The sequence below is a fragment of the Myotis nattereri genome (assembly GCF_964212035.1).
Source record: "Myotis nattereri genome assembly, chromosome: 1".
NCBI lineage: Eukaryota > Metazoa > Chordata > Mammalia > Chiroptera > Vespertilionidae > Myotis > Myotis nattereri.
Genome location: NC_138075.1, coordinates 79,092,047 through 79,118,155, shown reverse-complemented (window position 1 = coordinate 79,118,155; position 26,109 = coordinate 79,092,047). Strand labels below are relative to the sequence as shown.

At 53.8% G+C, this 26,109-nt stretch overlaps 3 protein-coding genes across 3 annotated transcripts; 1 reads left to right on the top strand and 2 right to left on the bottom strand.

The window, feature by feature from the left end:
- Window positions 1-231: 231 nt before the first annotated feature.
- ADCY4 (adenylate cyclase 4) lies at window positions 232-16,603 on the top strand (the record flags this gene model as incomplete). Its single annotated transcript, XM_081082457.1, has 25 exons — window positions 232-390; window positions 1,804-2,001; window positions 2,121-2,282; window positions 2,912-3,061; window positions 3,498-3,646; window positions 3,725-4,004; window positions 4,500-4,627; window positions 4,778-4,936; window positions 5,194-5,326; window positions 5,528-5,701; window positions 8,342-8,385; window positions 8,758-8,844; window positions 9,044-9,113; window positions 9,438-9,535; window positions 10,214-10,298; window positions 10,392-10,529; window positions 11,116-11,226; window positions 11,479-11,663; window positions 11,862-11,946; window positions 12,643-12,801; window positions 14,480-14,626; window positions 14,910-15,017; window positions 15,134-15,248; window positions 15,471-15,595; window positions 15,679-16,603. The coding sequence occupies 25 exons, from the start codon at window positions 232-234 to the stop codon at window positions 15,829-15,831; spliced, it is 3,402 nt and encodes a 1,133-aa protein (XP_080938583.1). The 3' UTR covers window positions 15,832-16,603.
- Window positions 16,604-17,271: 668 nt separating this feature from the next.
- Window positions 17,272-18,701, bottom strand: LTB4R (leukotriene B4 receptor). The gene has a single exon (XM_081087013.1). The coding sequence runs from the start codon at window positions 18,504-18,506 to the stop codon at window positions 17,466-17,468; it is 1,041 nt and encodes a 346-aa protein (XP_080943139.1). The 5' UTR covers window positions 18,507-18,701; the 3' UTR covers window positions 17,272-17,465.
- Window positions 18,702-21,974: 3,273 nt separating this feature from the next.
- Window positions 21,975-23,051, bottom strand: LTB4R2 (leukotriene B4 receptor 2; the record flags this gene model as incomplete). The annotated part of the gene is made up of 1 exon (XM_081106783.1): window positions 21,975-23,051. One exon carries the CDS (start codon window positions 23,049-23,051, stop codon window positions 21,975-21,977), a length of 1,077 nt encoding a protein of 358 aa, XP_080962909.1.
- Window positions 23,052-26,109: the final 3,058 nt, after the last annotated feature.

Sequence of the window (26,109 nt, the reverse complement as noted above, 5' to 3'; positions counted from 1 at the left end):
CGAAGGGTTGGGCAGAGCCCTTGCCGCCAACTGGGAGAACACTGGCAGCCACAGGGTGTGCCTGGAAGGAGATGGGATGGCCTGAGGCTGGGGGTGGGGATGGCGGCGGCTTGTACCTCGTGAGGGGGACGCGGCTGGGGCTGGCTGGAGCCGCGGGCGGTAACCCGGACACCGACCCTCCCCAGCCCCGTGCCTGCGTCCAGGCGGTGCAGCGCGGGACTAGGGGAGACCATGGCCCGACTCTTCAGTCCCCGGCCGCCACCCAGCGAAGACCTCTTCTATGAGACCTACTACAGCCTGAGCCAACAGTACCCGCTCCTGCTGCTGCTGCTGGTGATCGTGCTCTGCGCGCTCCTGGCGCTGCTGGCTGTCGCCTGGGCCAGCGGCAGGGTGAGCAGGGCCTCCGGGGCCCCAGCCTCACGGGCGCGGGCGGGTTACCGGCCAGGGGGCATTTTCGGTGGTGAGACCTGTGGGGTCTCCTTTACATGTGCTTTCTTTGCTGGGACCCAGGAAAGAAGCGCTGAACCTTACTAGGAACTGTGGTGACCCTGGTCAAGTCACTTCACCTCTCGGGTCTACACGGGGAGGTAGCTGGAGGCTTCCAGTTTCCCTCGGGGCGCTGACAGACCGGACTAGCTTCTGTGCTCTACTAGTTCTAGAGTCAATCCAACACCGGGTTTTGCGATTTTCCAGGGAGTGGAGGGGGGAGAAAGGATAGAGAATTATACTGGGCCCTGTGGGAATCTGTTTCCTGGTTTTCTTTCCCACTTAGGGGTTGTGGGGCAGTTGTACCCACAGACTCCCAGAAGGCACCCTCCATCCCACTCTCATTTAGTCCCAAACTAAGCCCGTTTCCAGTTTCTTTTGGGGGGGAAAAGGGTTTTTTTTAAAAATATATTGTATTGCATTTTTAGAGAGAGGAAGGGAGAGGGATAGAGAGTTAGAAACATCGATGAGAGAGAAACATCGATCAGCTGCCTCCTGCACACTCCCCACTGGGGATGTGCCCGCAACCAACGTACATGCCCTTGGCCGGAATCGAACCTGGGACCTTTCAGTCCGCAGGCCGACGTTCTATCCACTGAGCCAAACCGGCTAGGGCAGAAAAGGGGTTTTTCATTCCATTTCTGGAAACATCCTGCTCCAAGTTTTCTTCTCACTCTTCAGAGGCAAGGTGGGGAGACCACCTCACAGTCTAGGGGAGAGCGGGGGACAAAGGGTGAAGACACTAGCGGGACTTCTACGCCCTGCGGAGGGTGGCGAGGCACAGCCTCTGGAGGCGAGGGAGGTTCCTGGCGCCCCCTGCTGCCAAAGCACTGATTGCGAGGCCGGAAATCCTGAGGTTTGTGCCGGCCCGGGACTCTCCCGAGCAAATTGCTCAAACTTGGACGCATTCATCTCTAAGCGACTTCTGTGAGTCAGGGTTTTATTACTTGCTTCCCGACCCCAGGCTGGTGCTAAGATTCCTATTTGACAGATGAGCAAACTGAGGCTCCGAATGATCAGGGATTCACAAATGGCCCATCTGGGACAGAAGCCAGAATTTCTGGGTAGATGGCCTATGACGGAGCGGCCTCTGCAGCCTGCAAGTGATATGTTAGGTTGAACCAAAGATTGCTGGCTGTGTAGATGACAGAGTATCCGCAATTCCTACGGTTCGACCTCATATAAATGGCAAGCGGAGGTGCCCTGCCTTATTTTGTACTTGGGTCTGAGACACTTTTCAGAACTGGCCTGAGGGGCTGTTCATTCTTTCCCTTCCTGGAGGAGCTCCCCAAACCCCACACGCGCCCCTCCCCACAGGAGCTGGCCGCAGACCCGGGCTTCCTGACCACAGTGCTGTGCGCGCTGGGCGGCTTCTCGCTGCTGCTGGGCCTGGCTTCCTGCGAGCAGCGGCTGCAGCGCTGGACGCGTCCGCTGTCGGGCCTCGTGTGGGCAGCGCTGCTTGCGTTGGGCCATGGCTTCCTATTCACTGGGGGCGTGGTGAGCGCCTGGGACCAGGTGAGAGGGGCGGCAGGTGGAGCAGGGGGGAGAGGGACGCCAGGCCTTGAACTTGCACCCAGGACTCTGTAGAGCAGAGCAGCAGTGTCAGCCTGCAGCCTCCCGCCTCCCTCCCCCAGGTGTCCTTTTTCCTCTTTGTCATCTTCACTACCTACGCCATGTTGCCCTTGGGCATGCGGGACGCCACAGCTGCGGGCCTCACCTCCTCCCTCTCACACCTGCTGGTACTCGGGCTGTATCTTGGGCCTCAACTAGACTCAAGACCTGCGCTGCTGCCGCAGGTGAGCATGCATGCAGAACAGGCTGCGCCCAGGGGTGGCTCCGCTGGGCACTGCTGGGTTCATCAGGGCATTCACCAACCCTATGACGAGCTGTGACTCCATGGCAGCATGCAACGCTAGGCACAGGACACAAACACAGATAGGTCCCCACTGTGCCCTGGTGGAGCTGGCACCCAGTGCAGTGCCATGCCTGCAGACACCAAGAGAGGGTTCTGCACCCCCGGGGAAGGGAGTTGGACAGGCGGCCAGGGTGCTGGGGACAGATGTAGATGATAGAACCCTCACAGAGAATGCAAAAATTGGAGCTTGAGTAGTTTTGTGCTATGGTGTGTGTAGGATGGGGGGCGGGTGGTGATGGAGTGGTATTCCAGGCAGAGGAGAAGTATGTGCAAAGGTTTCTAGACCTACGAAGCCATGTTGGTTCAGCAGCCAAGAGTCTGGAGCAGAGGGAACAGGCTCGGGGAGAAGCGCCACCTGTGGATCCCACCGTGTGGCAGCATTGCCCAGAAATTCTTGGGTCTCTAATGGTAGCGCCCTCCCCAGCCCCTTTGGAGACCAGCTCCAGCCACACACATAGGCACCCCCACCCCTGCCTGGTCTAGCGCCTCTGAGGTGACCCTCACCCACAGTTGGCAGCAAACGCGGTGTTGTTCCTGTGCGGGAATGTGGCGGGAGCGTACCACAAGGCGCTGATGGAGCGCGCGCTGCGCGCCACCTTCCGAGAGGCGCTCAGTTCCTTGCACTCGCGCCGGCGGCTGGACACGGAGAAGAAGCACCAGGTCCGCTGGTAGTGGGGCCGGGTGGGGCCTGGGCTCTGAGAGAGCGGTCACTTATTCACACAACTGGGCTCCTTCACAAGCTGAATGACTTTGGGCGGGTCCCCTGACCGTCTCTTCCTTTGTCAAAAGTGGCTGTTGCCTGCTTGGAAGGTTGCTGGGAGGCTCAAACAAACTGAAGTTTGTTAAAACCCTTTAGAACCCTATGACACTAAACGAATTCTAATTCCGACCTTGGTGCTGGGAGTTCAGTCCCTAAGGGTCATCAGTGCAGGATGGGGTCCTGGAGCATCTAGTATATGTGGTGAGGAGGCCCTGGGACAGTGCCCTGGGGAACCCCCAGTGGGACTGGGAAAGGGTGTGGCTCCTAAGGCTTTGGGAAGCGGGGCTCCTGGTTTTAGGGTGCAAGAGGGTTGGTTCTCATAGTGATCTCTCCCAGGAACACCTTCTCTTGTCCATCCTTCCTGCCTACTTGGCCCGAGAGATGAAGGCAGAGATCATGGCACGGCTGCAAGCTGGACAGGGGTCAAGGCCGGAGAGCACCAACAACTTCCACAGCCTCTATGTCAAGAGGCACCAGGGAGTCAGGTATGGGCAAGGATGGCTGGAGGGGAGGGGGCACGGGCTGAGACCATGGCCCCACTAACTGTAGTCTGCTCTGCCCAGCGTGCTGTATGCTGACATCGTGGGCTTCACACGGCTGGCCAGTGAGTGCTCCCCGAAGGAGTTGGTGCTCATGCTCAATGAGCTCTTTGGCAAGTTTGACCAGATCGCCAAGGTAAAGGGAGCCTGCCTCCCCGTGTCAAGCACCCCCTCTGGAGAACCCGTTCCAAGGGAATCCCTACCTTATGAGATCCCAGTCCCACCTCAGAACCCGTGTGGGCTCCCAGGTACACCACTGGAACTAGGAAAGCCTTGCAAGCATCCCATTCACCACATAGCTCAAGTCTGGAAAGGTCTCTCAACAGCTCCAAAGGTGCCCCAACCACAGCCCCCAAATATGCTCAGAACCCCAACAAAGTTGTCTCTGGATACTGTAACCAAATCTAGGCATTCAGATGCTCTAGGCTTTGGAGGCCCTTCCCAGCCGCCTGCTTGGACCTTAGGGCTGCACCCAAGCAACTTAAACTTGGACCTCCCACCCCAAAACTCTCAGTGCTGAGGCTACACTTATAGGCACAAATCTGAATACACCCTACACGTGCCAAAGGTGGAGACCCACAGGCATCCCAACCCTTGAAAAACCTTCTGAGTAAGACACCAGTATGGGAGATTTCAGGTAGTCCCATGTCAAGTTAAGGGAGGCCCTAGATCTGACCTAGACACTCCCAACATTAGAAGTTCTTCAGGAACACCATATTTACTCTTTTTCTAACTTTTTCCTGCCTCCTCTGGCCTCTAACCGGGTGCCCCTCTCCCCCCTGCACACACACACTCCCAGGAGCATGAATGCATGCGGATCAAGATCCTGGGAGACTGTTACTACTGTGTCTCCGGGCTGCCCCTCTCCTTACCAGACCACGCCATCAACTGCGTGCGCATGGGGCTGGACATGTGCCGGGCCATCAGGTCAGCTCAGGTGGGCGGGCAGGAGTCCTGAGGGATGGATGTGGGAGAGGAGCAGGCAGGGCAATGGAAGTCTTCCGGGAGAAAAGGAGGGGTGGGGCATGGGTCGGGCTGAAGACAGTACTCAGATTGTCCCTCACACGCCCTGCTCAGGAAACTACGAGCAGCCACCGGTGTGGACATCAACATGCGCGTGGGTGTGCACTCGGGCAGCGTGCTCTGTGGAGTCATCGGGCTGCAGAAGTGGCAGTATGATGTCTGGTCCCATGACGTCACACTGGCCAACCACATGGAGGCAGGTGGCGTGCCAGGGTGAGACCTGGGGCTCCAGGAGGCTACAGCAGGAGGCCAACCAGGTCTCCCCTTTGCTGCCTCCTTTTTCATAGTTCCTTAAAATGAGCACAGTCCCATGTGGGGCTCAGGGAGACCCTGGGGTGCAGGAAGGGGAGCTGGAAGAGACCTCCTGTAGCACAGGGCCTTGCTTGAAGTTAGAACTTCAGGAATGATCCTGGAAAGAAATGAGAGGTTGGAGGTGCTGCCTCCTAACTCCCACTGTCCCGTCCTTCCAGACGAGTACATATCACAGGGGCTACCCTGGCCCTGCTGGCAGGAGCTTACGCTGTGGAGGATGCAGCCATAGTACACCGGGACCCATACCTTCGGGAGCTAGGGGAGCCTACGTACCTGGTCATCGATCCCCGGGTAAAGCCTAACCTGGAACCCAAGGGTTGGCCCACCCTAACCACCCACAGCCACAGGTTTGGTCTCTTCTTTGCCAGACCTGAGTTCCTGGGTCCTAGTGTGTATATGTCTCAGGGGAAGGGACACAAGCCTCTAAAGGGTATGGGGAGAACGGGAGGTGGGGGGATTGTAATCTTGACTGTCAGCCCTCATATACCCCAGGCTGAGGAAGAGGATGAGAAGGGCACTGCAGGAGGGTTGCTGTCCTCTCTTGAGGGCCCCAAGATGCGTCCATCACTGCTGATGACCCGCTACCTGGAATCCTGGGGTGCAGCCAAGCCTTTTGCCCACCTGAGCCACGTAGAGAGCCCTGTGTCCACCTCCACTCCTCTCCCGGTATGTTCACCACCATGAGCCCCAGCACTTACATAAACCCACCCCCACTGCCCATTCCTAGCCTCCTGCCCCCACCACCAGTCACCTGACGATATCCCAAGGTCCTGAACTCTCTGGTCACCCCAGTCGCTGACTCTGGACCTTCCTTGCCACTCTTTCCAGAGAAAAGGCAAAGATGACTGCCCTCTGAGCTCACCACAGAGAAGATGTGAGATTCCCATAGACACCATGTCCATTGCTCTCCAACCCCCACTCAGGAAGCCCTTTCCCCTGGTACCCCATGTCCTCCTGACTCTGAAGCTAGTGCTCATACCCATTCTCACCAGGATATGTCTCTTTTTAACTCAATTCCTACAACTACTTGCTCTTTTTTTTCAATCCCCACTAGGACTGGGGAAGTGGGGCAATTGGTTGTTACCCCCACTCTTAAGCACTTGTACACAGATAAAATGAGGTGACAGTGAAAATCTCACATAGCTTTGAAGAAGGAAGTCATCATGAGCAGGCAGGAGTGATGGAGGGAGAGCAGGGCGTGGACCTGAGCCTTGTCTAGCGGAAGCTAGGGCAGGGCCAATTACTGGCTGATCCTATGCGTAGCACCTTCAGGTAATCACTGACCCCCAGCTAATGGAGGAGCCTGGATCTTCCTTACCTCTAGCTCTGAGGATGGTGCTTGATGATGAGTGACCAGAACCCTCATTCATGGAGTCAGGCTATGTCCCTCAAGGATTAGGTTCCTCTGCCGGCTCTCTTCCACCTTCCCTGATCTTCCCCAAACCTGGTATGCATTTCCAGCCACCTTTCTGCAGATCTTCCCAGGATCTTGTCTACTAGAACAGCTGGTTGGATTTATGGGATGACTCCAGAGTGCCCTTTCCATGCTCCCTTCCCCTCCTTTCCCATTCATCAGGAAAGCAGGCAAGAGCTCAGTCACCACTGGGGAGTGAGGGGGCATTGGCAGCTGAGTACTTAATTTTAAGCCTCAACTTAGGGTAGGGGAGAGGTCAGAAGGGCAAAGTTGGCAGGAGGGAGAGGAAGGAAGAACCCAAGACCCAGTTGATTGAGCTGATTGTTGCAGGATGAGGCCTCCAGGGTGGGGATGGAGTAACGGGCGGGGGAGGAGTGGGGGTGCTGGGAGCCCAGGGAAGTGAGACAACATTGGGTGTGATCTCCATTGTGGAGATGCCCCCCAGGACCCATATCAGACATTCACAACCCCAACTAAGGTGCAGGCTAAGAAATATCATGGTGGAGGAGTAGGAGTCCCTTGTTTTATAGGCAGGACCTCACCAGCCCAGAAATTCACTTCTCAGCCCCAAAAGTTCCAGGATCCCAGTCACATGTTAGAAATCCTGGGAATCCCGACCGGCTTACACTTAAACAATGTGGAACTTTGGGGTGGAGGGGCCATGCTTCTGCTGGTAGATCCCATTCATCCAGTCACTCCTTCCACAATTTTGAGCATCTCCAATGTGGCAGGCACTAGGCTAGTTCTTGAGAAGACAGGAGTGAATACGATGTTTTCCCTGCCTTCAAATAACTTACAGGCATTAGGGGGTGGGGATGGGCAGGTAGGAAGTTTGGAAAAGCTTAGGCCCATGCTTAGATGCATAGGTGGACTCATACCTCAAACGTACCTCTCAATCTTTCTGTCTTGGCCTCAGCCTCTCCCTCGCCTCTCATAGGTAAGCTTTTGATTGAGGAGGAGGATGTGGCCCCTGTGACCCTCTTCCTTCACATGAGGCCAGGGGAGCAGGGAAGAAGGGCACCACACTGCTTACCCTGGGCCATGGCTGCAGCATTTTATCCTCTTCCTTGGTGCCTGTCCTCACCTTTTCTCTTGCTGTTCGTTTTCTTATCTCTGCACACACTACGCAGTCCACAGGGTGCAGAAGGGAATGACTGCAACCAAGTGTGTTTCTCTTTCTCTTTCCTTCTAGATTTTATTTGTTTTCCACCCCCACTACCTCCCAACTCCGCCCGACCATCACAGAAGGTCAGAGGGGAGTCAGAATGTTCTGCATTGTCACTTCAATGGGCACCAATGAGTATTTTTTGGCATCCCAGGGTGATAGAAAAGTCCCTGACTTTGGCATTGTGTAGTCCTTAGGGAAAATGCAACACAAGGGAACCAACACTCAAGCCTGTAGAAGATACGGGGTTGTCTTGTAAGTGATAGAAACTAACTATGAGGAAATCAGAGTATAAACACCCTGGGAGTCAAAAGAATCAAGAGGGGGGTTGAAAACTGTGGCAAAATTTAACATTGCCCCAAACAAGCATTTTTCTGGAGCTGATGTACCTGATATAAGGCAAAGCAGCGTCAATATGGTGGAGAGTTGACCCTGGAGAAAGCAGCTGCCACCCAAATTACAAGGGCTGAAAGAGGGAAACAGAGGCCTTTGGCTCAAATAAACTCTGATAAAAAAGTTTAAAAATAATAATAAAATAAAGAGACAGGAAGAATCACTGGGCAAATGTGGCTTGAACTTCTTCTAATGACTATTAGAAGCAGGGGGAACAGCCAGATCAAATGTTCAAGGTCAAAGATGTGTGTAGATATGAATGCCTCGCTCCAGAGAGCTCCCAAGGATGCTCACCATCTTCCCATCTTCTCCCCTCCCTGTCTTGTCTCAACAGGAGAGGACCCTGGCTTCCTTCAGCCCCCAGTGGAGCCTGGACCGGTAAGGAGGCCTGAGCAATTCTTTAAAAAATTATTTTTTATGGATTTCAGATTGGGAAAGGAAGAGAGAGATAGAAACATCAATGATGAGAGAGAATTATCCACTGGCTGCCTCCTACGTGCCCCCAATCAGGGTTTGAGCCTGCAACCCGGATATGTGCCCTGACTGGGAATCGAACTGTGACCTCCTGATTCGTAGGTCAATGTTCAACCACTGAGTCACACCGGCTAGACATGCCCAAGCAATTTTGACAGTGGGGCGGGCTGTCTGGGTGATCTACCTCCATCCTCGGGGTGGAGTGGGTGTGGCTCCTGCTTTGCCCAGATGCTTTTGAAGGTCTCCATGGTGACAAGCCAGGCTTTCACTGTACAGGAGCCGTACCCCCCGGGGACTAGATGATGAAATGGACACTGGGGATGCCAAGTTCTTCCAGGTCATCGAACAGCTCAACTCTCAGAAGTATGGAAAAAGAAAAAAAGGAGGGCTGGGAGGGCTGCAGGTCTTGGGCTCACGTGGTAGGGTAGGGGTGGTGTTCCCCTGATGACCTGGAGGGAAGGAAGCACCTTTCCTGCTCCAGCCTTGGGAAAGACCCGCCTGACCATTCCCTCCTGCCCTGCTCTTTCCTCTCTGGGTCTTACTGCCCGCCATCTCCCACCAGACAGTGGAAGCAGTCAAAGGACTTCAACCCACTGACACTTTACTTCCGAGAGAAGGAAATGGAGAAAGAGGTAGGCTGCGCAGGTCGGGGGAGAGTATTAGAGAATGGCCTGTGGTCCCATCTCTCCTCCCCAGGTCTGCTTAATTTGTGATTCTGGGGGTGATGGAGGGCATATGCCTCTCTCTGAAAGGAATGTCACCCTGTAGATTGAATTATTGAGTGGTGATGGGAGAGGGGAGGGTAGCTCCTTGGAGACTACATAGCAAATACCTGGGGCTGAACTGAAGGGTGGGGCCATGAACCTGGGGGGCCCACTCCTTGCCTGGGATTGACACCTTCAAGGTGATGAGCAGCACTGGTGACCCTGTCTCCACCCTGACCCCCCCTCTTGCAGTATCGACTCTCTGCACTCCCTGCCTTTAAATACTATGCAGCCTGCACATTCCTGGTTTTTCTCTCCAACTTCATCATCCAGATGCTGGTGACAAACAGGTAAGAGAGCCCAGAAAGGGAAGCTCTGATTCTCAAAAAATGGACCCTCTTGGTCTTTCTGATTCCCGATACCCACTTTCTTCTTTTGCCTACTTCCCCTTGGCACTAACCCACAGAGGAAATGGAAATATGTGCTCTGGGAACCATGATAATCACAGCCCAACTTACTATCGTCCGTCCTGTGGATTTTCTATATCCTGTGGACCCGAGCATTTTCACATGCCTGTCCCTTGATTCTAACAACATCCCCATGAAGGAGGTTTTCTTCCCATTAAGAAGCCCAAATCTCACAGTGAACAAATATAGAAAGTAGGTCCTCACTCCCAGTGCACTGCTCGGAGGGGTGAGGACTTGTTCAAAACTCAGCCGGGTGAAAGAGCTTGGCCTGAAGGCCAGAGACCAGTGTGATGCAGCCTCGGCCACTTTTGTGAGGCCCCTGCCCCCTTCCAATATTGTTCCTATCTTATTAGTTCCTGTCCCACCCAAACACTGCCCTAGACCCCTCAGCTTCCTCATATCATCATGCAATGCCTGTTATCAGCCCAGACCCCCTTGGCAGCCAGTTCAGATCCCCAGAACCACTTCTCCCCAGGCCTTCCAACCAGATGATACAGTGACCTTTTCATACACAGGGGACCTATTGTGGTTCTTCAAGGCCTCACTCTTGTCTCCCTTTAGGCCCCCAGCTCTGGCCATCACCTATAGCATCACCTTCCTCCTCTTCTTCCTCCTCCTCTTCGTCTGCTTCTCAGAGCACCTGACGGTGAGGTGGGCTGTGGGGTGGAAGTGGAGAACTGGGGCTCTGACCACAACCTGCTCCCACCCCATGGCTAAGACTCCCATGCTCCCTCCACAGAGGTGCGTCTTGAAAGGCCCCAAGATGCTGCACTGGCTGCCCGCGTTGTCTGGCCTGGTGGCCACACGGCCTGGACTGCGAATCGCCCTGGGCAGTGCCACCATCCTCCTCATCTTTGCCATGGCCATTGCCAGCCTGGTGAGGGCAGAGGGGGCCCTACGCACCCCCATCAGGACATGCTGGGCATGCCAAATCTGTAAGGGAACCCCTGGATTTGGGAGGACAGCTAGACTAAGGCCAGGGGATACTGAAAGTGTTGGACAAGTAATGAAACAAATGACAATCACTCATGGTCTACTATCTGGGCATAATCATTATGGACTCTTAGGTGGACACCCTTCATATATATTACTTTGCTCACTCACTATGATTTTGTAGTGGAGTTTGGCTGATTTTTCAGAACTTAGAATCATTCCTAGAATTCTATCCCTGAAAGGCACCTTAAGAATCATCCCCCATCCGAGAAGAGGAAGCTCATGCCCAGAGAGGTTGCGTGACTGGCAAGAGATCACACAGCGGATCCCTAGAAGCCTAGTGCTCATGACACCCACCCCCCTAATCCCTGCTCCCCCCACCAGTGATGGGCCTCACCAACCAGAAATAGTGGAATCTGCTCCTTTGGAGTCTGTCCCTGACTTATCCCCGGATCAGCTGAAACCCAGCACAAGCACCATTGTGCCCAAGGAGCTGCCTAATCACCTCAGCTCCTCATCTCTTTCTGCAGTTCTTCTTACCGGCAGCATCAAACTGCCCTTTTCGGGCTACCAATGTGTCCTCCATGGCTTTCAACCTCTCCTGGGAGCTCCCTGGGTCCCTGCCTCTCATCAGTATTCCAGTGAGTGTCCTGAACAGCCCTGAATCTCCTTCCCCAGAACTTTCCTTGGCTCCTCACCCGCCTCCTTAATTGAAAAACACTCCATCCTATGATTAGGACAGACATAAGTCACACTTGGTGTGTGTTTGTATGTATGAAACCCCCTGCCCACAGACAGGACCTGGGAGGGGCAGGACAGAAGCTCTCAGGTGTCCCCCCACCCCTGCCTGTGGGACATGCGCCACCTCCTGACCAGCCTGCCTGGCCCCACAGTACTCCATGCACTGCTGCGTGCTGGGTTTCCTCTCCTGCTCCCTCTTTCTGCACATGAGCTTCGAACTGAAGCTGCTGCTGCTCCTGCTATGGCTGGTGGCCTCCTGCTGCCTCTTCCTGCACTCCCATGCCTGGCTGTCCGACTGCCTCGTCGCCCGCCTCTATCTGGGCTCCTTGGACTCCAGGTGAGTGTGGCCTCTGGAGAGAGGTGCCTAGGAGCTCCAGTGAGATAGGACAGGGCAGAACTGTCCTTACTTCACTGACCTCAGCCACCCCCAGGGCAAAGCAGGAGGGAGGCTGGGGACTCCTTGGGCACTAGGGGCAGGGGGAAGCTATCGTGAAGGGGCAGGACAAGAGATAACCCTGATTCATGGCCTCCTCAGGCCAGGGGTGCTGAAGGAGCCCAAACTGATGGGAGCTATCTCCTTCTTCATCTTCTTCTTCACACTCCTTGTCTTGGCTCGGCAGGTAAGCTACCCAGTTCTTCCCTATGAAGGGTGCGGTGTGGGTCCCCATATTTGTGACTTGGTCTCTCCTACACTTTCCTAATCTGGTGTCTTTAGGGTTGAGTCCCAGTGGTATACCCATCGAAAGCTTCTAAGTAAAATTTCTTGTTCCCTTTCTTTCTTCTTCACTCCCCAAGGAGAGTGCCCTCAAATTGTCTTCTCCCTGTTCCCTTCTCCCTCCCACCACCAATCTAGGAATGCCCATGCTTAAGAAAAAAATTGCTGTCAATTCTTCCCACCATAGTTTGAATCTAGTTTCAAGGTAGTCTCCCCAGGGCTAATTTCATGTTAAGCCTTATCTCTAAACTGTGGGGTGGGCCTGGTTGGCATGGCTCAGTGGTTGAGCATTGACCTATGAACCCGTAGACCACGGTTGGATTCCAGTCAGGGCACATGCCCAGGGTTGCCTGCTCAATCCCCAGCAGGGTGTGTGCAGGAGGCAGCCAATCAATGGGATTCTCATCATTGATGTTTCTATCTCTCTCTCCCTCTTCCCTTCCTCTCTGAAATCAATAAAAAGATATTTAAACTGTGGGTGGGGTGGTTTTAGGCATCATGGAGTCCGGGAACGGGGGTGAGGGGTGGGGGTTGGTGAACACTCAGAATATGGGATTTCTCCTGCACTGTGTCTCCCCATGGCTCCCGGTGACCCTCCCAGAATGAATATTACTGCCGCCTGGATTTCCTGTGGAAGAAGAAGCTGAGGCAGGAGCGCGAGGAAACAGAGACAATGGAGAATCTGACTCGGCTGCTCTTGGAGAACGTGCTGCCTGCACACGTGGCCCCCCAGTTTATTGGCCAGAACCGGCGCAATGAGGTGACTCCCTACCCCTGACTCCTGAGTCTCAGATACCATAGGGACTAATTTCAGATGAAAGTCTTGGCCCTTAGCCCAGCCTCTCTGGACTCCCCCAGAGTGGGTCAGGCAGCCCCACAAGCCCCTCCATATCCCTGTCAGATACCTCCCATTTTCACAAGATCTTAGGCTCTGTTCTTGGTGAGCAAAAAGGCTCTGCATTCCAAGTTCTTAGAGTGTCTTCTCCAACTCATGACCACACCATACTTTCAGAAGCTTTGTCAAGTGTTGATGAGAGTTGTGTGGAGGACACAGTCCACCCATCTCTCTAGGCCTGCACTATCCAGTATGGTAGCCATTAGCCATGTGTGACCATTTAAATTTAAGTTAACTAAATGGAAAATTAATGCAACAACATGGGACGGACCTAGAGGATATTATGCTAAGTGAAATAAGTTAGACAGAGAAAGACAAATATCATATGATTTCACTTATGTGTAGAATCTAAAGAACAAAATAAATGGCAAAACAGAAATAGACTCATAGATATACTGGTAGAGAACAAACTGATGTTTGGCGGTTGGGAGGGATCGAATCCATGCACCAGGCCTCTAGTATAAAATAATATTGAATGTCAACTGTAATTGACAAATTTTTTAAAAAGTGGACCTGAGAAACCCCAGGCTCCCACTCTTAACCCCAATTGAAAGCAGAATCCCAGGCCCAGGTCCATGGGCACTTTCTCTCTCTCTCTCTCTCTCTCTCTCTCTTTCTCTCTCTCTCTCTCTCTCTCTCTCTCCCCCCCCCCCCCCATGACCTCGCTGTGTGGCCTCAGACGTGCTGTATAATTTTCAGGTCTTGTAAGTAAACCTGTATCTTAAAAAAGATAGAAGGAGAAAGAGAGGGAGAAAATTCAGTTCCTCAGTCACACTGGTCTTATTTCATGTATTCAACAGCTGCATGTGGCTAGTGGCCACCATATTGGACAACACATACACAGAACATTTCCATCACCACAGAAATTCCTATTGGATGATGCTGCTCTAGATCCTCAAATATCTTTCTACAGTCAGACCATCAGAAGGTTACCCACATATTTGTACCACCTTCTTTGTAGCACCACCATCCCAACCTGTGCTATGGAAATGCTCTTGGCTATATCAAGGGGTGTTGAAAGAAACAGTTCAGGGACTATTTCACAGCCTTACATCCCCACCACCTGCTCTCTACTCTCAAGATCAGAAGTAGCTCTACTTCTGGTTTCTTCTGTTATAGGATCTGGGTATCTTGTAACTGATCCTGTTTCTGTGTTCATATTGGCTCTAGAAAGCTCAAAAGCCAGAATATAGAACTAAAATGGCACCCATATAGTGAACCAACCTCAGATCTGACTCCATCTTTACAATCTTACCCTTATTTTCTCTTGGCCTCATTTTCCCTATTATTTATTTATGTGATTTTACAAATTGTAGATCTTTATAAGCTGATTTAACTTAGCAACTTTCAGCAATAGAAAGGATATAAAGATAATTCCCATTGGCATGATCCCAGTTCTAGAAGTGACATCCTAGGGTAACCTGGCTTTCCTCCTTCCCCTCCTCCCCAATCCTTCTTACACAGAGGGGAAGGCATGGGGATACCAGGACAGGAAGGGGAAGAATGTGGCCTTCAGCCTCACCCCAGCCTCTCACCCTCCCAGGACCTCTACCACCAGTCCTATGAGTGTGTCTGTGTCCTCTTCGCCTCAGTCCCAGACTTCAAGGAGTTTTACTCTGAATCCAACATCAACCACGAGGGGCTAGAGTGTCTGCGGCTGCTCAATGAGATCATTGCTGATTTTGATGAGGTGACAACTCTGAGGGTTCCCCAGATCCTATGTCCAGAGTTCTAGAATGTCCTACCAGTCCATCCTTCTACTTTGCTCTTCTGGCCATAAGCCCTTCTGCCCTCTCTAGCCTTCCCACTCCTCCTCTGATGCCTCAGCTCTGCCTTCTCCAGCAACTCTGTTCACTCTGCCTCCTGCCACCATTCCTAATCCCATAACCGGTCCTTTAGCCTGGGGCTGGGCTTTGGGGAGAGAGGAGTGGGAAAGCAAGAGAGAATGGGGACACAGCCTCCTCTCTATACAGCTGCTCTCTAAGCCCAAGTTCAGTGGGGTGGAGAAGATCAAAACCATCGGCAGCACCTACATGGCAGCTACAGGCTTAAATGCCACCTCTGGACAGGATGCACAGCAGGTACAGCATTCCTTCCTTACCTACCATCCCTCACCTGTGCTCTTATTGGTGGGTCTGTGAATGGGCCTTAATCCTGGGCTCTCATTGGCTCATTCTGGTGGCCATCCCATTGCCAGGATGCTGAGCGAAGCTGCAGCCACCTCGGCACCATGGTGGAATTTGCAGTGGCCCTTGGGTCTAAGCTGGACGTTATCAACAAGCACTCATTCAACAACTTCCGCTTGCGTGTGGGTAAGGGCCTTCCCTTGCTGGGTCAGTCTGGGACCTCCTCCACATCTTCCCAAGCTCTCCCTCCCCCAAATTTTTGGTAAGCTGCTTTCCAGGTCAGCCCTGGACCTCCCTCCAGACTCACCTTTTGAGATGGAGCATGAAGCTGCTGGGCCAGGAGCTATGAGGCGCTCCCACTCCCTCCCCTATCCCTCCCCATATCTCCCCCATCTTTTCTCTTGTCAGGGCTAAACCATGGACCTGTAGTGGCTGGAGTGATAGGAGCCCAGAAACCACAATATGACATCTGGGGCAATACGGTGAATGTGGCCAGTCGCATGGAGAGTACAGGAGTCCTGGGCAAGATACAAGTGAGGAAGCCACATTGGAGTCATGGGGGCAGTGGTTAAGGTTGGGGCCATCTCCATACTCCCTCACCTTCCTCCAATTGCAGGTGACTGAGGAGACAGCCCGGGCCCTGCAGTCCTTAGGCTACACCTGCTACAGCAGGGGTGTTATCAAGGTCAAAGGCAAAGGGCAGCTGTGTACCTACTTCCTCAACACAGATTTGATAAGAGTTGGACCTCCCTCAGCTGCCCTAGGCTGAGACCCCACTCCCTACTCTTCACCTCAAAAGTCCTCGATAAAGAGACTGGTATGACTGGAGCCAATTTATGCCAGAAGCTGCTGACATGGCTTCTGGGATCACCTTCTTACTTCTCAGCAGGGCTGCTTTTTCCCAGGCCGAAGTGAGTGTTTGTGTGTGTGCAAGCATGAGCATGAATGTATGGAGGGTGTGTTTGTTTTCACAAGTTCGGGAAGAGAACTGCCTCAGCCTCCCTGCCTGCCTGCCTGCCAACCTGATTCCAGTATTTTGTAAACCTTGGAAGTATGAAGAATTTTAGCCACATCACTCAACACAAGGATTTGTCTTTTCCTGCTCTCCACCCACAAATATTGGAAGGAATCTCCAGGGAAAATGTCATTTGACCTTTATTCAACACTAAACAGACACTTTTTATGATGTGCTTACTATGCGGCATGGATTAGAGGACTTGGAAATAATCTATTAGGTCTCTCCCAATGTCAGCTGCTGTTCTAAAATTGACCCATGATGCTTTCCAGTGAGGATTTGTAGACAGTTTGGGGTTCTCCTGTTTTCAGGCCCCTTAGATGCCCCCTTGCTCCTTTCTGCTGATATTATGTGGGTCTTGAAGCATCGATGGTTCATTCCCAACTGCTCATATTTTGGGGTCCATGAGGCTTTGTTGCAGATGTTGCACATGGATTTTTTATATTTTTCCTAATTGCTCTTTCTTTTGTGTGTGTGTGGGTGGAGGAGGGGGTTATGGGAAAGATTAAAAAAGTACACCACTACCACTGCTGCTACCATCTTCCTAAAATGTTATCAGAATAGGGGCTCTAAGACAACATTTATCCCTAGAAAAGAATGACTCATCCCTTTCATTTTGGGGCATCTTCATTTCCTAAGGGTGACCACAGTCACAGAGCACCCTCAGCCCCACCCTGTGCCAGAGTGTGTTTTGGGGACCAGCGAAATGCTGATGTGAAATCTAGGCGATAAGATCTGCTGATTTGGTTTCTCAAGTGAGGCCTTCTTGGGACTTGGAGGGAAGGAAGGCAATCCCCTTGAATACCTACCACTGAGAGGATGAAGGTTAGTAAGCAGGAAGTTGGAGTCATGCTAACAAAGATAACTATCACTAGCTGTCAGGGTACCGGCAGTGCTGAATTTTCTCAGAAAGTAGGCTGAATCGAAGTCTGGAGTGGTGAGTCCACATGGGTGGTCTTCCCTGGTCGGCTCTTTCAGGAGTCTGCAAACCTGTGTTGTTCTAAGTGTGGTCTGCAAGCCACCTGTGTCCCAATGGGGGCAGTGGTGGTGGACCGGGGTAATGTCTGTCTTCGTGTCCCTTTCAAAATTGAAAATCATGGGAAACTAAAGGATGTGCTCTCCACTATCGAGACCGACCCCCAGAAAGACACCTATCCCCCATAATACACATGTCCCACACACAGGGTTAACCCAATTTCAGACCGGTTTTAATTGCAAAGCTGCCCAGGCGCTGACTCTGCCCCTACTTGCCCCTCCCCTCCCTCTTCTTCCGCGCCACCCCGACACGCCTTCTCCTGGAGGCGCAGAATTGGGTCAGGCCAGCGTGGGGCATTCCGCCAGGAGGAAAGCAAGTGTCCTTCCACCACCACCCCTCCCCCGGGCCTGCTTCACTCGAGAGGGTTGGTGGAGACAGTGAGGCTCTCAGCCGGGCCAGGCTCACTGGGGGCGGGGGCGCCCCTCGCCGTCTGGCCCAGGGTGCCCCCGCGGCGGGTACTGGACATCTCGGAGCCGGTGCCTTCCAACAGCTTGGCGATGAAGCCCACGCCGGCCAAGCGCAGCAGGCCGCCCCCGGCGCACGCGTACAGCACGGGGTTCACGCTGCTGCTCAGGAAGGCCAGCGCGATGAGCACATTGCGGGCCAGGCGCAGCCGCTGCCCCACGGGCCCCGTCCCCGCGGCCTGGCCCGCCAGCGCGCGGCCGGCCTCGGCCAGGTTCACCATGTGGTAGGGCAGCCAGAAAGCCGCGAAGGTCAGGATGATGAGCACCACCAGGCGGCCCGTGCGGCGGCTGCGGCGGAAGCGCCGGGCCCGCAGCCTGCGCCCGATGTCGGAGTAGCTGGCCACCACGGCCAGGAAAGGCAGCAGGAAGCCGGTGACGGCCTCGAAGAGCAGGTGGAAGGCCCGGTGTCTTTCCGTGCCGTATTTCGGGAAGCAGACCAGGCTCCTGTTGTTCGGGACCTGTACCACGGTGCGGTATACGATGACGGGCGTGGCCAGCAGGACTGACGCCGCCCAGATGATTGCCAGCAACCACCTGGCAACCGCCTTGGTGCGCAGCTTCTGGGACACAAAGGGGCGGGCCACCGCCAGCGAGCGGTCCAGACTCATGGCCGTGATCAGCAGGACGCTGGCGTACATGCTGACTCCGCAGACATAGTGGAACAGGCGGCAGCCAGCCACTCCAAAAATCCAGGTGCCTCGGGCCACGGAGTGGAGGAAAAAGGGGGCAGTGAGCAAGACAGCCAGGTCAGCCAGGGCCAAGTTCAGCACCAGCAGGGCGGTGACAGAGCGCTTTCGCATCTTTACCAGGATGCTCCACACCACAAAACTGTTGCCGGGGACCCCCACCGCCAGAGCCACTGACAGTAGGGTGATAGCCATGACACCTAGGGAGGAGGGTCCTGCAGGAGATGTAGTGTTCGTGGCCATTGCAAGGATCTGGAGGGTGAGGTGGACATGTGCATGAGGGTAGGGATCCAAGGGCTTTCTGACACCCTGGACACACCTAGCCTGAGTATTCAGGTCTTTCTCTAAAGCGGCAGCATCAGGTGCACCTTCACAATATACTGTCCTCGTCACTGCCCACTAACCTGTCTTAGGGATCTGGCTGAGTAGAAAGACGAATTGCCTAACCGAGCGACAGCGCTCCTTCCTGCCCACAGACCCAATTGCAAAATATAAAGCAACAGCAGCAGTAGCGTGTCTTTCTGCCTCTTTCCCTTAGGAGACCCTCAGATTCAGAGCCAAACTGGGGAGATTTCCTTCTCAGTGCGGCACCCCTTAAAAGGCTAACTGCTCTGTCCCTTGCCAGGTCCTTAGTCCCCTCAGTCCCACTGGTGTCCTCCAATCCCCTACCCACTCTCCCAGAGATGCCCAGGGTCCACCAGGAATAACAGGGATGGGCAGGAGCTCATGGAGAGGAGAGAAGGACAAATCCTCCCAAGTCCTTTTACCACTGGTCAGGCTCTTCTGGAAATTCCTTTATACCTTCTCTCATGGCTGCACCCCAGCCCTCCACCAAATCCCCTACTCCCAGGGTCCTTACTTACTGGCTTTGCTGGGTACTGGTTGGAAGCTGGCGCCAATCCCAGGGTCAGGGCAGAGTGGTGTAGCCTATCCCCAGATCTGTCTCGGTGCCAGGGGTCTGGACCCAGGTCTGGATACTGTCAGCTAAGTCAGCCGGAGAGGAAGTACCACAGGGCAGGGGGAAGACACATCTTCCTGAGGGTGGGGCTGAAACTCCTGCCCCCTCCCTTCCCTTCAGTAGGAGGGAGGATAGTCTTTGTATTCTAGAAAAGGCCAGTAGGAAGGAGGACCCTCAGGGGTGGGACCAGATGAGAAGCGCCCAAGAAGGGGAAGGGAGAGGGGAAAGAGGGGTGCAGGAGTGAGTAGGCTGGGGTGTGGCCTCATATGCAGGTCTAGACTGGATCATTGAACAGAATAATAACCTGTGTCATATAGGAGGAGGAGGGAGGGAAGCCAGAATGGGGATTTGGCTCGGATTGGGACGGGCAGAATATTGAGTATATTTATACGGTAATTTGTATGAACAAGTAGATTTTTAGAGTAATAGGAAATGTAGGTTACAGCTGTGGTTAGGTTCCAGGTTTGGGTTGTAACATCATGACTTAAAGAGGTCAGCACCTTGTTCTTGGCTTGGGTTCAAGCCATGAGTGGAGTTGGAGGGAGAAGTCCCTCTTCCAGCACCCCAGTCGCTCCCTTCACTGAAAAGGGTTGGTTCCATTCTAGGGCAATCAAATTTCCCTTCTCTTGGTAGAAGCCAAAGCCCAAAGGGTCTCCTTAGTATCACACAGAATGCCAGTTTCTTCCCCTTCCCCCAACCATTTGCCTTGTGCTTGCCCATGTGGCTACCCTGACACATGAGTTTGGATTTAAGATCTGGGCACTGGGCAAGGTCAGCACCGCCTTTTTCCTACCTCCCCACAGCCACTGTCCAGTCTCACCGTATAGAAGTAGAGGCTGAGCATAGGGAACAGGCATGAGGGAGTGAGGGAGATGGTGCTTCATGCCTGCCCTGCCAAGAGGGGAAACCAGGGCCATGGCAAGGGTCACTCTTCCCTTTTCTCCTCTTCTTGAACTCTCTGGCAGAAGCTAAGAACTGAAAAGTCTTTCCTTTGATCTGACCATGAGCCTTCCTGCTTCCCTTCCAACTCTGTCACTCTCAGGAAATGTGCAGAGTGTAACAGTGGCCACGGAAGTTCCTCACCCTTTGCAGTGCCCCCACTTTGTCTGCTCTGAGAAAAGCCAGAGCAGAGTTCACCCAGTAGCTGTCAGGCGGAGGATATGACGAAAAGAAATGGACTGAAACCACAGCAAGCAGGCAGAGTTGAGGAAGGGCTTTCTGACCACAGAGGGTGTGTGAGTCGGGAAATATGTAACAGAGGAAGTTAGGGACCCTCTTCCCCCATGCGTGAAGACAAGAGGAAGCCTCTGCAAGAAGCTCTGGGGTCAATCAGAGGCTCCTTCTGGCACAAACTGGACTGTCTTTGCCTCCTCTCCCAAGCTGCTCCCCATTTCCATTCTGTCAGTGACCTTCCTTCTTCCACCCTAGACTAGACACTCTAGGCATTCCTGTCGCCCAAGTCCAGAGCTCCAACCCCAACCCAACCCGTTTTGGTGGCCCTGGCGTGACCCTGAGGACTGGGTTTCCTTTGCTATGTCTGCATCTACCTGGGTGGTGTGAACAGTCACTAAGGCAGAACATGGGGTAACAGTCAGGTTGACCAGAACTTAACAACCGTCTTGGTTTGCCAGGGACTTAGGAGACCGGGATAAAAGGCTTCCACTGACAAAACCGCGAGTTGGTCACCCTAGTAACCACATGTGTGTGCACGTGGATGTCCTCCTAAAAAGAATTCCATCCTGCACCCCAAATTCAAAAGTATGAGGATCCAAAAAACACACACAAAAGTATAAGGATCCAGAACAGTTTTGAGGCCTAGAGGTAAAGAAATTCCAAAAGATGGGGTCTGGGAAATATCGGGGAGGACAGATGAGGAACAGCTAGCCGTCAGGAGGAGTCAAGATTTGGCAGAGAGAAAAAGGAGAAAGGAGAGGTGGTACCTCCCTGAAAAATTCTTCCTGTCCTCCAGACACCCACACTCTTCCTCATACTCCCTCATCCCCAAGCCCCAAACGTCCTCTGGCTAAGTGAGTGCCTGCTCCTGGGCTCCTTTTGAGTCAGGTGACCTTGGGGGGGAGAGGTGGATTCAAAGAGGAAGCTAAGTCTCAGACTCCCAGGGCCCCTCCCCCGCTGCACCAACCACAAGGCAGACAGGAAAACTCTCCTTTCAATCCCACAGATTGACTTTCACCTGCCAGGGCCAGTCTCCCCACCCCCACCCCCTTCTTGGCTCTTACAGACCCCAGAGAACGGATCCCATCCGCAGCCCACACACAAGCACCCATACCTTTCTTTCCTCTTTCTCCCTTGATTTACAGAGTGGTTGTATGGCCTGAGGGAAGTAGGCCACCCGAGCTGGGGAGGACGGGTCAAGATGCCACTGAAGGCTGCCGCTGCCCAGCCGTCCTGACCCCGCAGGGAAACCAGGTGGCTTTGGTACGCCTCAGGCATGCTGACCCTCGGGAGAGCACACTTAAGCCATGGTGTAACGGCTGCACGGGTCTTTCACAATGACTATTGGCAACTAATGCAGCTCTGGCACATGGGCACATGCCAACCTGCAAGTGCACAATATTCATTAGCATGAACCATCACCCCTGGCCATCCCTCAGTTTGGAGGAACCTGGGCCTGCCCCAGGTGCATAATTCTGCCCCCACCGTTCCAAACTGGTCAGAGGCTTCCCAAACGCTCCCGAGTGCTCTCTGAGTTCTGAGGGGTGATGGAAGGGGACAGGGAAGAGCAGGATTTGGTGTCAAGGGCCCCATTCCTGACTGTCCTTGGCCGCCCCGCCCCCGGGGTCTCCGTTGCCCAGGCCCAGCCCCACCACTCTGAGCCGAGGGGTAGTTCGGAGCTCCATGGTCCCCTCCCTGGAGCGGCCGCCTCCTCGGGCCTCCCCAGAGCCCTCGAACAGCCGCGTGAGGAAGCGGGGACCTGCGCGGGGCAGCAGATCCCCCGCGGTGAAGAGGTAGAGCACTGGGTTGACGCTGGAGCTGAAGAAGGCCAGAGCCGTGGTTCCGGCTCTCGCTGCCTGGCTCGCACCGCCCTGCTTCGCCAGGGCCCCTTCGGGTGGCGCCATCGCGGCCATCGCCTGCACAATGTTGACCATGTGGTAGGGGGCCCAGAGCAAGCCGAAGGCCAGCACGATGGCGCTCACCAGCCGGCCCACGCGCGTGCCGTGCCGGCCGGAGCCCCAGCGGGCGCCCCGCAGCCGCGCCAGCGTCACGCTGTAGCAGCCGAGCACCACCCCGAAGGGCAGCACGAAAGCGGTCAGAGTCTCCAGGCTCAGGTGGACGGCGGCGTGGGCCCGCGACGGGTGGCACAGCTGGCACAGGCTGTCCCCCCAGAGGTGGCGGTAGACGGCGGCCGGGACGGCGAGCAACAGGGCGGCCAGCCAGACGGCAAGCAGCAGGCGGCGGGCCAGGGCCGGGCTGCGCAGCCGGGGCGCCAGGAAAGGGCGGGTGACGGCGAGGCAGCGCTGCAGGCTGAGCAGGCTGGTGAACAGGACGCTGGCGTACATGCTGAGCGCGCACACGTAGTACACGGCCTTGCAGCCCAGCTGGCCCAGCGGCCACGCCTGCCTCACCAGGAAGGCCACAAAGACCGGCGTGAGCAGCAGCACGGCGCCATCGGCCAGCGCCAGGTGCAGCACGAGAGTGGCCGCCAGCGGCCGTCCCCGCGCCGGCCGCCAGCCCGCCAAGCTCCACACCACGAAACCATTGCCCGGCAGCCCCAGCAGCGCCGCCAGCAGCAGGAAGGCCGTGCCTGTGGCCCGTGAGGCCGGAGAGCTCAGCAGCGTCTCGTTCCCTGGGGGGCGGTAGCAGTCTGTCATCCTTCTGTACCTACAGGGGGCTGGAAAGGGCCATGGGGCGCATTCAGGGGCTGGGGCAAAAGCCAACGTTACCCCTGAGGCCAGGTGAGAAGGAACTGTGCCTCCCCTCGCTTCCCTGAAGCCTGCCTCTCTTCTGTCTGGGAGCCTAGGCTTCCTCTGGGACCCCAGCCCCAACTCAAACACTACTTCTTGGAACCCAGGTCCCCTGCTCTCAGTCAGCTGAGCTCCCCAGTCCTGACTCCCAGGCTGTCACCACCTCCACCTCCACTCCTCTACCCTTCTTTGTCCAGCCCCTTCCCTCTACCTCAGGGCAAAAGTGAGAGGTGGTAAGGGCCCTTGGGCAGATCTACTTACCCAGCTGCGAGCTAGAAGGGTGAGGGGCCCGCAAGGGACCTGGGGAGGCTGCAAGGCAAAGCAGCAAAGGTCTTGGTGCCTACTCCTGTCCCGTGCCTGTCAGATTTGCAGAGGGTGAGGTGAGAATGGGGAGGGGCAAGGTGGGGCCTTTCCCGGGGCCCCTCCCTCACGATATTCCTTCTCATCACTAACTCGTCCAGGCATGTGAGGTCCTGCCCCCGGGAAACAGGATAAGCTGAAGGGGTGCAGATAAGGTTCCCTGGTTGTGTAGGTGGGTGAGTAGGGACACTGCTGAATCCTGACCTGGGTCCTGCTTCTGTGCTGATCCCTCCCCCAGCTCTGGTCCCAACCCTCCTAACCCTGCAGCCTTATGCTTTCTGGCCTCCTTGGTCTGCACTTAGTAGGAAAGGTGACCCAAACTACTCACTTTCTTTTTTTTTTTTTTTTTTTTTGCTTGTTTAAAATATTTATGATACATGAAGGAATACATTTAGTGCATAGGTTATTTTTCCAAAATCATTCCACTCATTGTGTAAGTTATTTTTCTTTTACTTTAATGACATTATAGGAGATTTGGCTCAAATTTTATTTTATTTTTTTTGTTATTTTTTTAAAAATATATTTTATTGATTTTTTACAGAGAGGAAGGAAGAGGGATAGAGAGTTAGAAACATCGATCAGGTGCCTCCTGCACACCCCCTACTGGGGATGTGCCTGCAACCCAGGTACATGCCCTTGACCGGAATCGAACCGGGGACCTTTCAGTCCGCAGGCCGACGCTCTATCCACTGAGCCAAACCGGTTTCGGCTTTTTTTTTTTTTTTTTATTGCTTAAAGTATTACAAAAAGTATTACATATGTCTCCTTTTTTTTTCCCTCCGCCCTTGACAATCCCCTGGCCTCCCCTACCCCCCAGTGTCTTATGTCCATTGGTTATGCTTATATGCATGCATACAAGTCCTTTGGTTGATCTCTTACCCACCCCCCTCCTGCCCTCCCACCCTCCCCGGCCTTCCTGCTGTAGTTTGACAGTCTGTTCGAGGCAGCTCTGCCTCTGTATCTATTTTTGTTCATAAGTTTATAATGGTCTTTATTATCCAGAAATGAGTGACATCATGTGGTATTTTTCCTTCATTGACTGGCTTATTTCACTTAGCATAATGCTCTCCAGTTCCATCCATGACATTGCAAATGGTAAGAGTTCCTTCTTTTTTACAGCAGCATAGTATTCCATCGTGTAGATGTACCACTGTTTTCTAATCCATTCATCTACTGATGGGCACTTAGGCTGTTTCCAGATCTTAGCTATGGTGAATTGTGCTGCTATGAACATAGGGATGCTCTTTCTTTGCCTGTTTCTAGACTCCTGGCCCTGCTGAGCCTCCTTTTTCCTCCGCTTCCTACCTACCCCTCTTGCCTCTTGCCTCGGGCCCTGCCCCAGTCATTCCACCCTCGGGGCTCTCACTGGGCTGTCAATGACCGCTTTCAGTGTAAAGCATGGTGCTAAGTCCTGTGGGGTCTGGGGGAATGCATGGAGGTGTAAGGGGCATCTAACCTGGCTGAGGAGTTACACACAACCATGAAGAGACCACATGACTAGGCTGACCAGTATACAAGACAAGAAAAAGGGAAAGGTTGTAGTGGTAGAGACATGCTGAAAAGAAGCTTTCTCTGGTGGAGAAGTCAGGCAAAACTTGGAAATGAAAAAATTTGAGGGGACCTGGTTCATTGATAAAGTTGATCCCTCAGTCAACAGCCAGAACTGGGGGTTCTTTGAGAGCTAGGACACCAGTATGTCTCCATTTGGGTTCCCTCCAAAGCAGAGTCTGAGTTAAGGACATGATACAGGTAATCCTGTACTCATTAAATATAACTGAACAGAACTTCAGAGACCTGTGGAATAATATTAGAGATCAAACAGAAGTGTAACGGAAGTCCCAGAAGAAGAGAAGAAAGTCAGATGGAAAAGGACAAGAACCATATGATTTCACTCATATGTCGGATATAAAACAGGAAGCAACAAACAAACAAACTCAGACATAGCAACACAGTTTGGGAAGCAGGAGTGAGAGAAGCGAGGGAAGAGGAAAGCCAATAAGAGCATGATTGCGCTCCTTCAGTAGGCATCAGGAATGTCTAAGAAGTGCACAGAATGAGAAAGGAGGCATTGACGCTCCTGTACACACTTGTAGCCTGCACTTGCCAGGGGGCAGACTAGCTGCCAAAGCTGCAAACGAGACTTCTGGGCAGGAAAGCAGAGACTCGCATTCAAGTGAGTTCATTGTCAGTGAGAGTCTGAGCTTCCACAACTGCAGCTGAAATCAGGGATGGGACATGGAGCACCGGAAGCAAAATTCCTGATGCCATCAGAGGACACTCCCCCTTCCCTCTTCACATCTCCTTCATGCCTATTAAGTGGCCAAAGGATAAAAGTGAGAAATGCAGAGTGGCTGAAGCAGGCAGTTCTGCAGAATTAAATTAGGGAAATGTTGAGCCAGCTGCTCCCCTAGACCACGAAGGAAAGAGCAGGAAAGCAAGAAGTTCCTTGCCACAGGATCCTGGAGGTCCATGGATCAGGACCCATCCTCTTCTATGCCCCACCCAGACACACTGCCTCACCTCCCATTTCTCCAAGCCCTGCCCATGATCTCACCCTCAGCCCCGCCTCCCTTTTCCTAATGCGGCAGTTTATGGAGTTTTCAGT

Bases quoted from the DNA above. Each gene is read 5' to 3' on its own strand.
- LTB4R (XM_081087013.1), bottom strand. From the start codon at position 18,506: ATGGCCACGAACACTACATCTCCTGCAGGACCCTCCTCCCTAGGTGTC.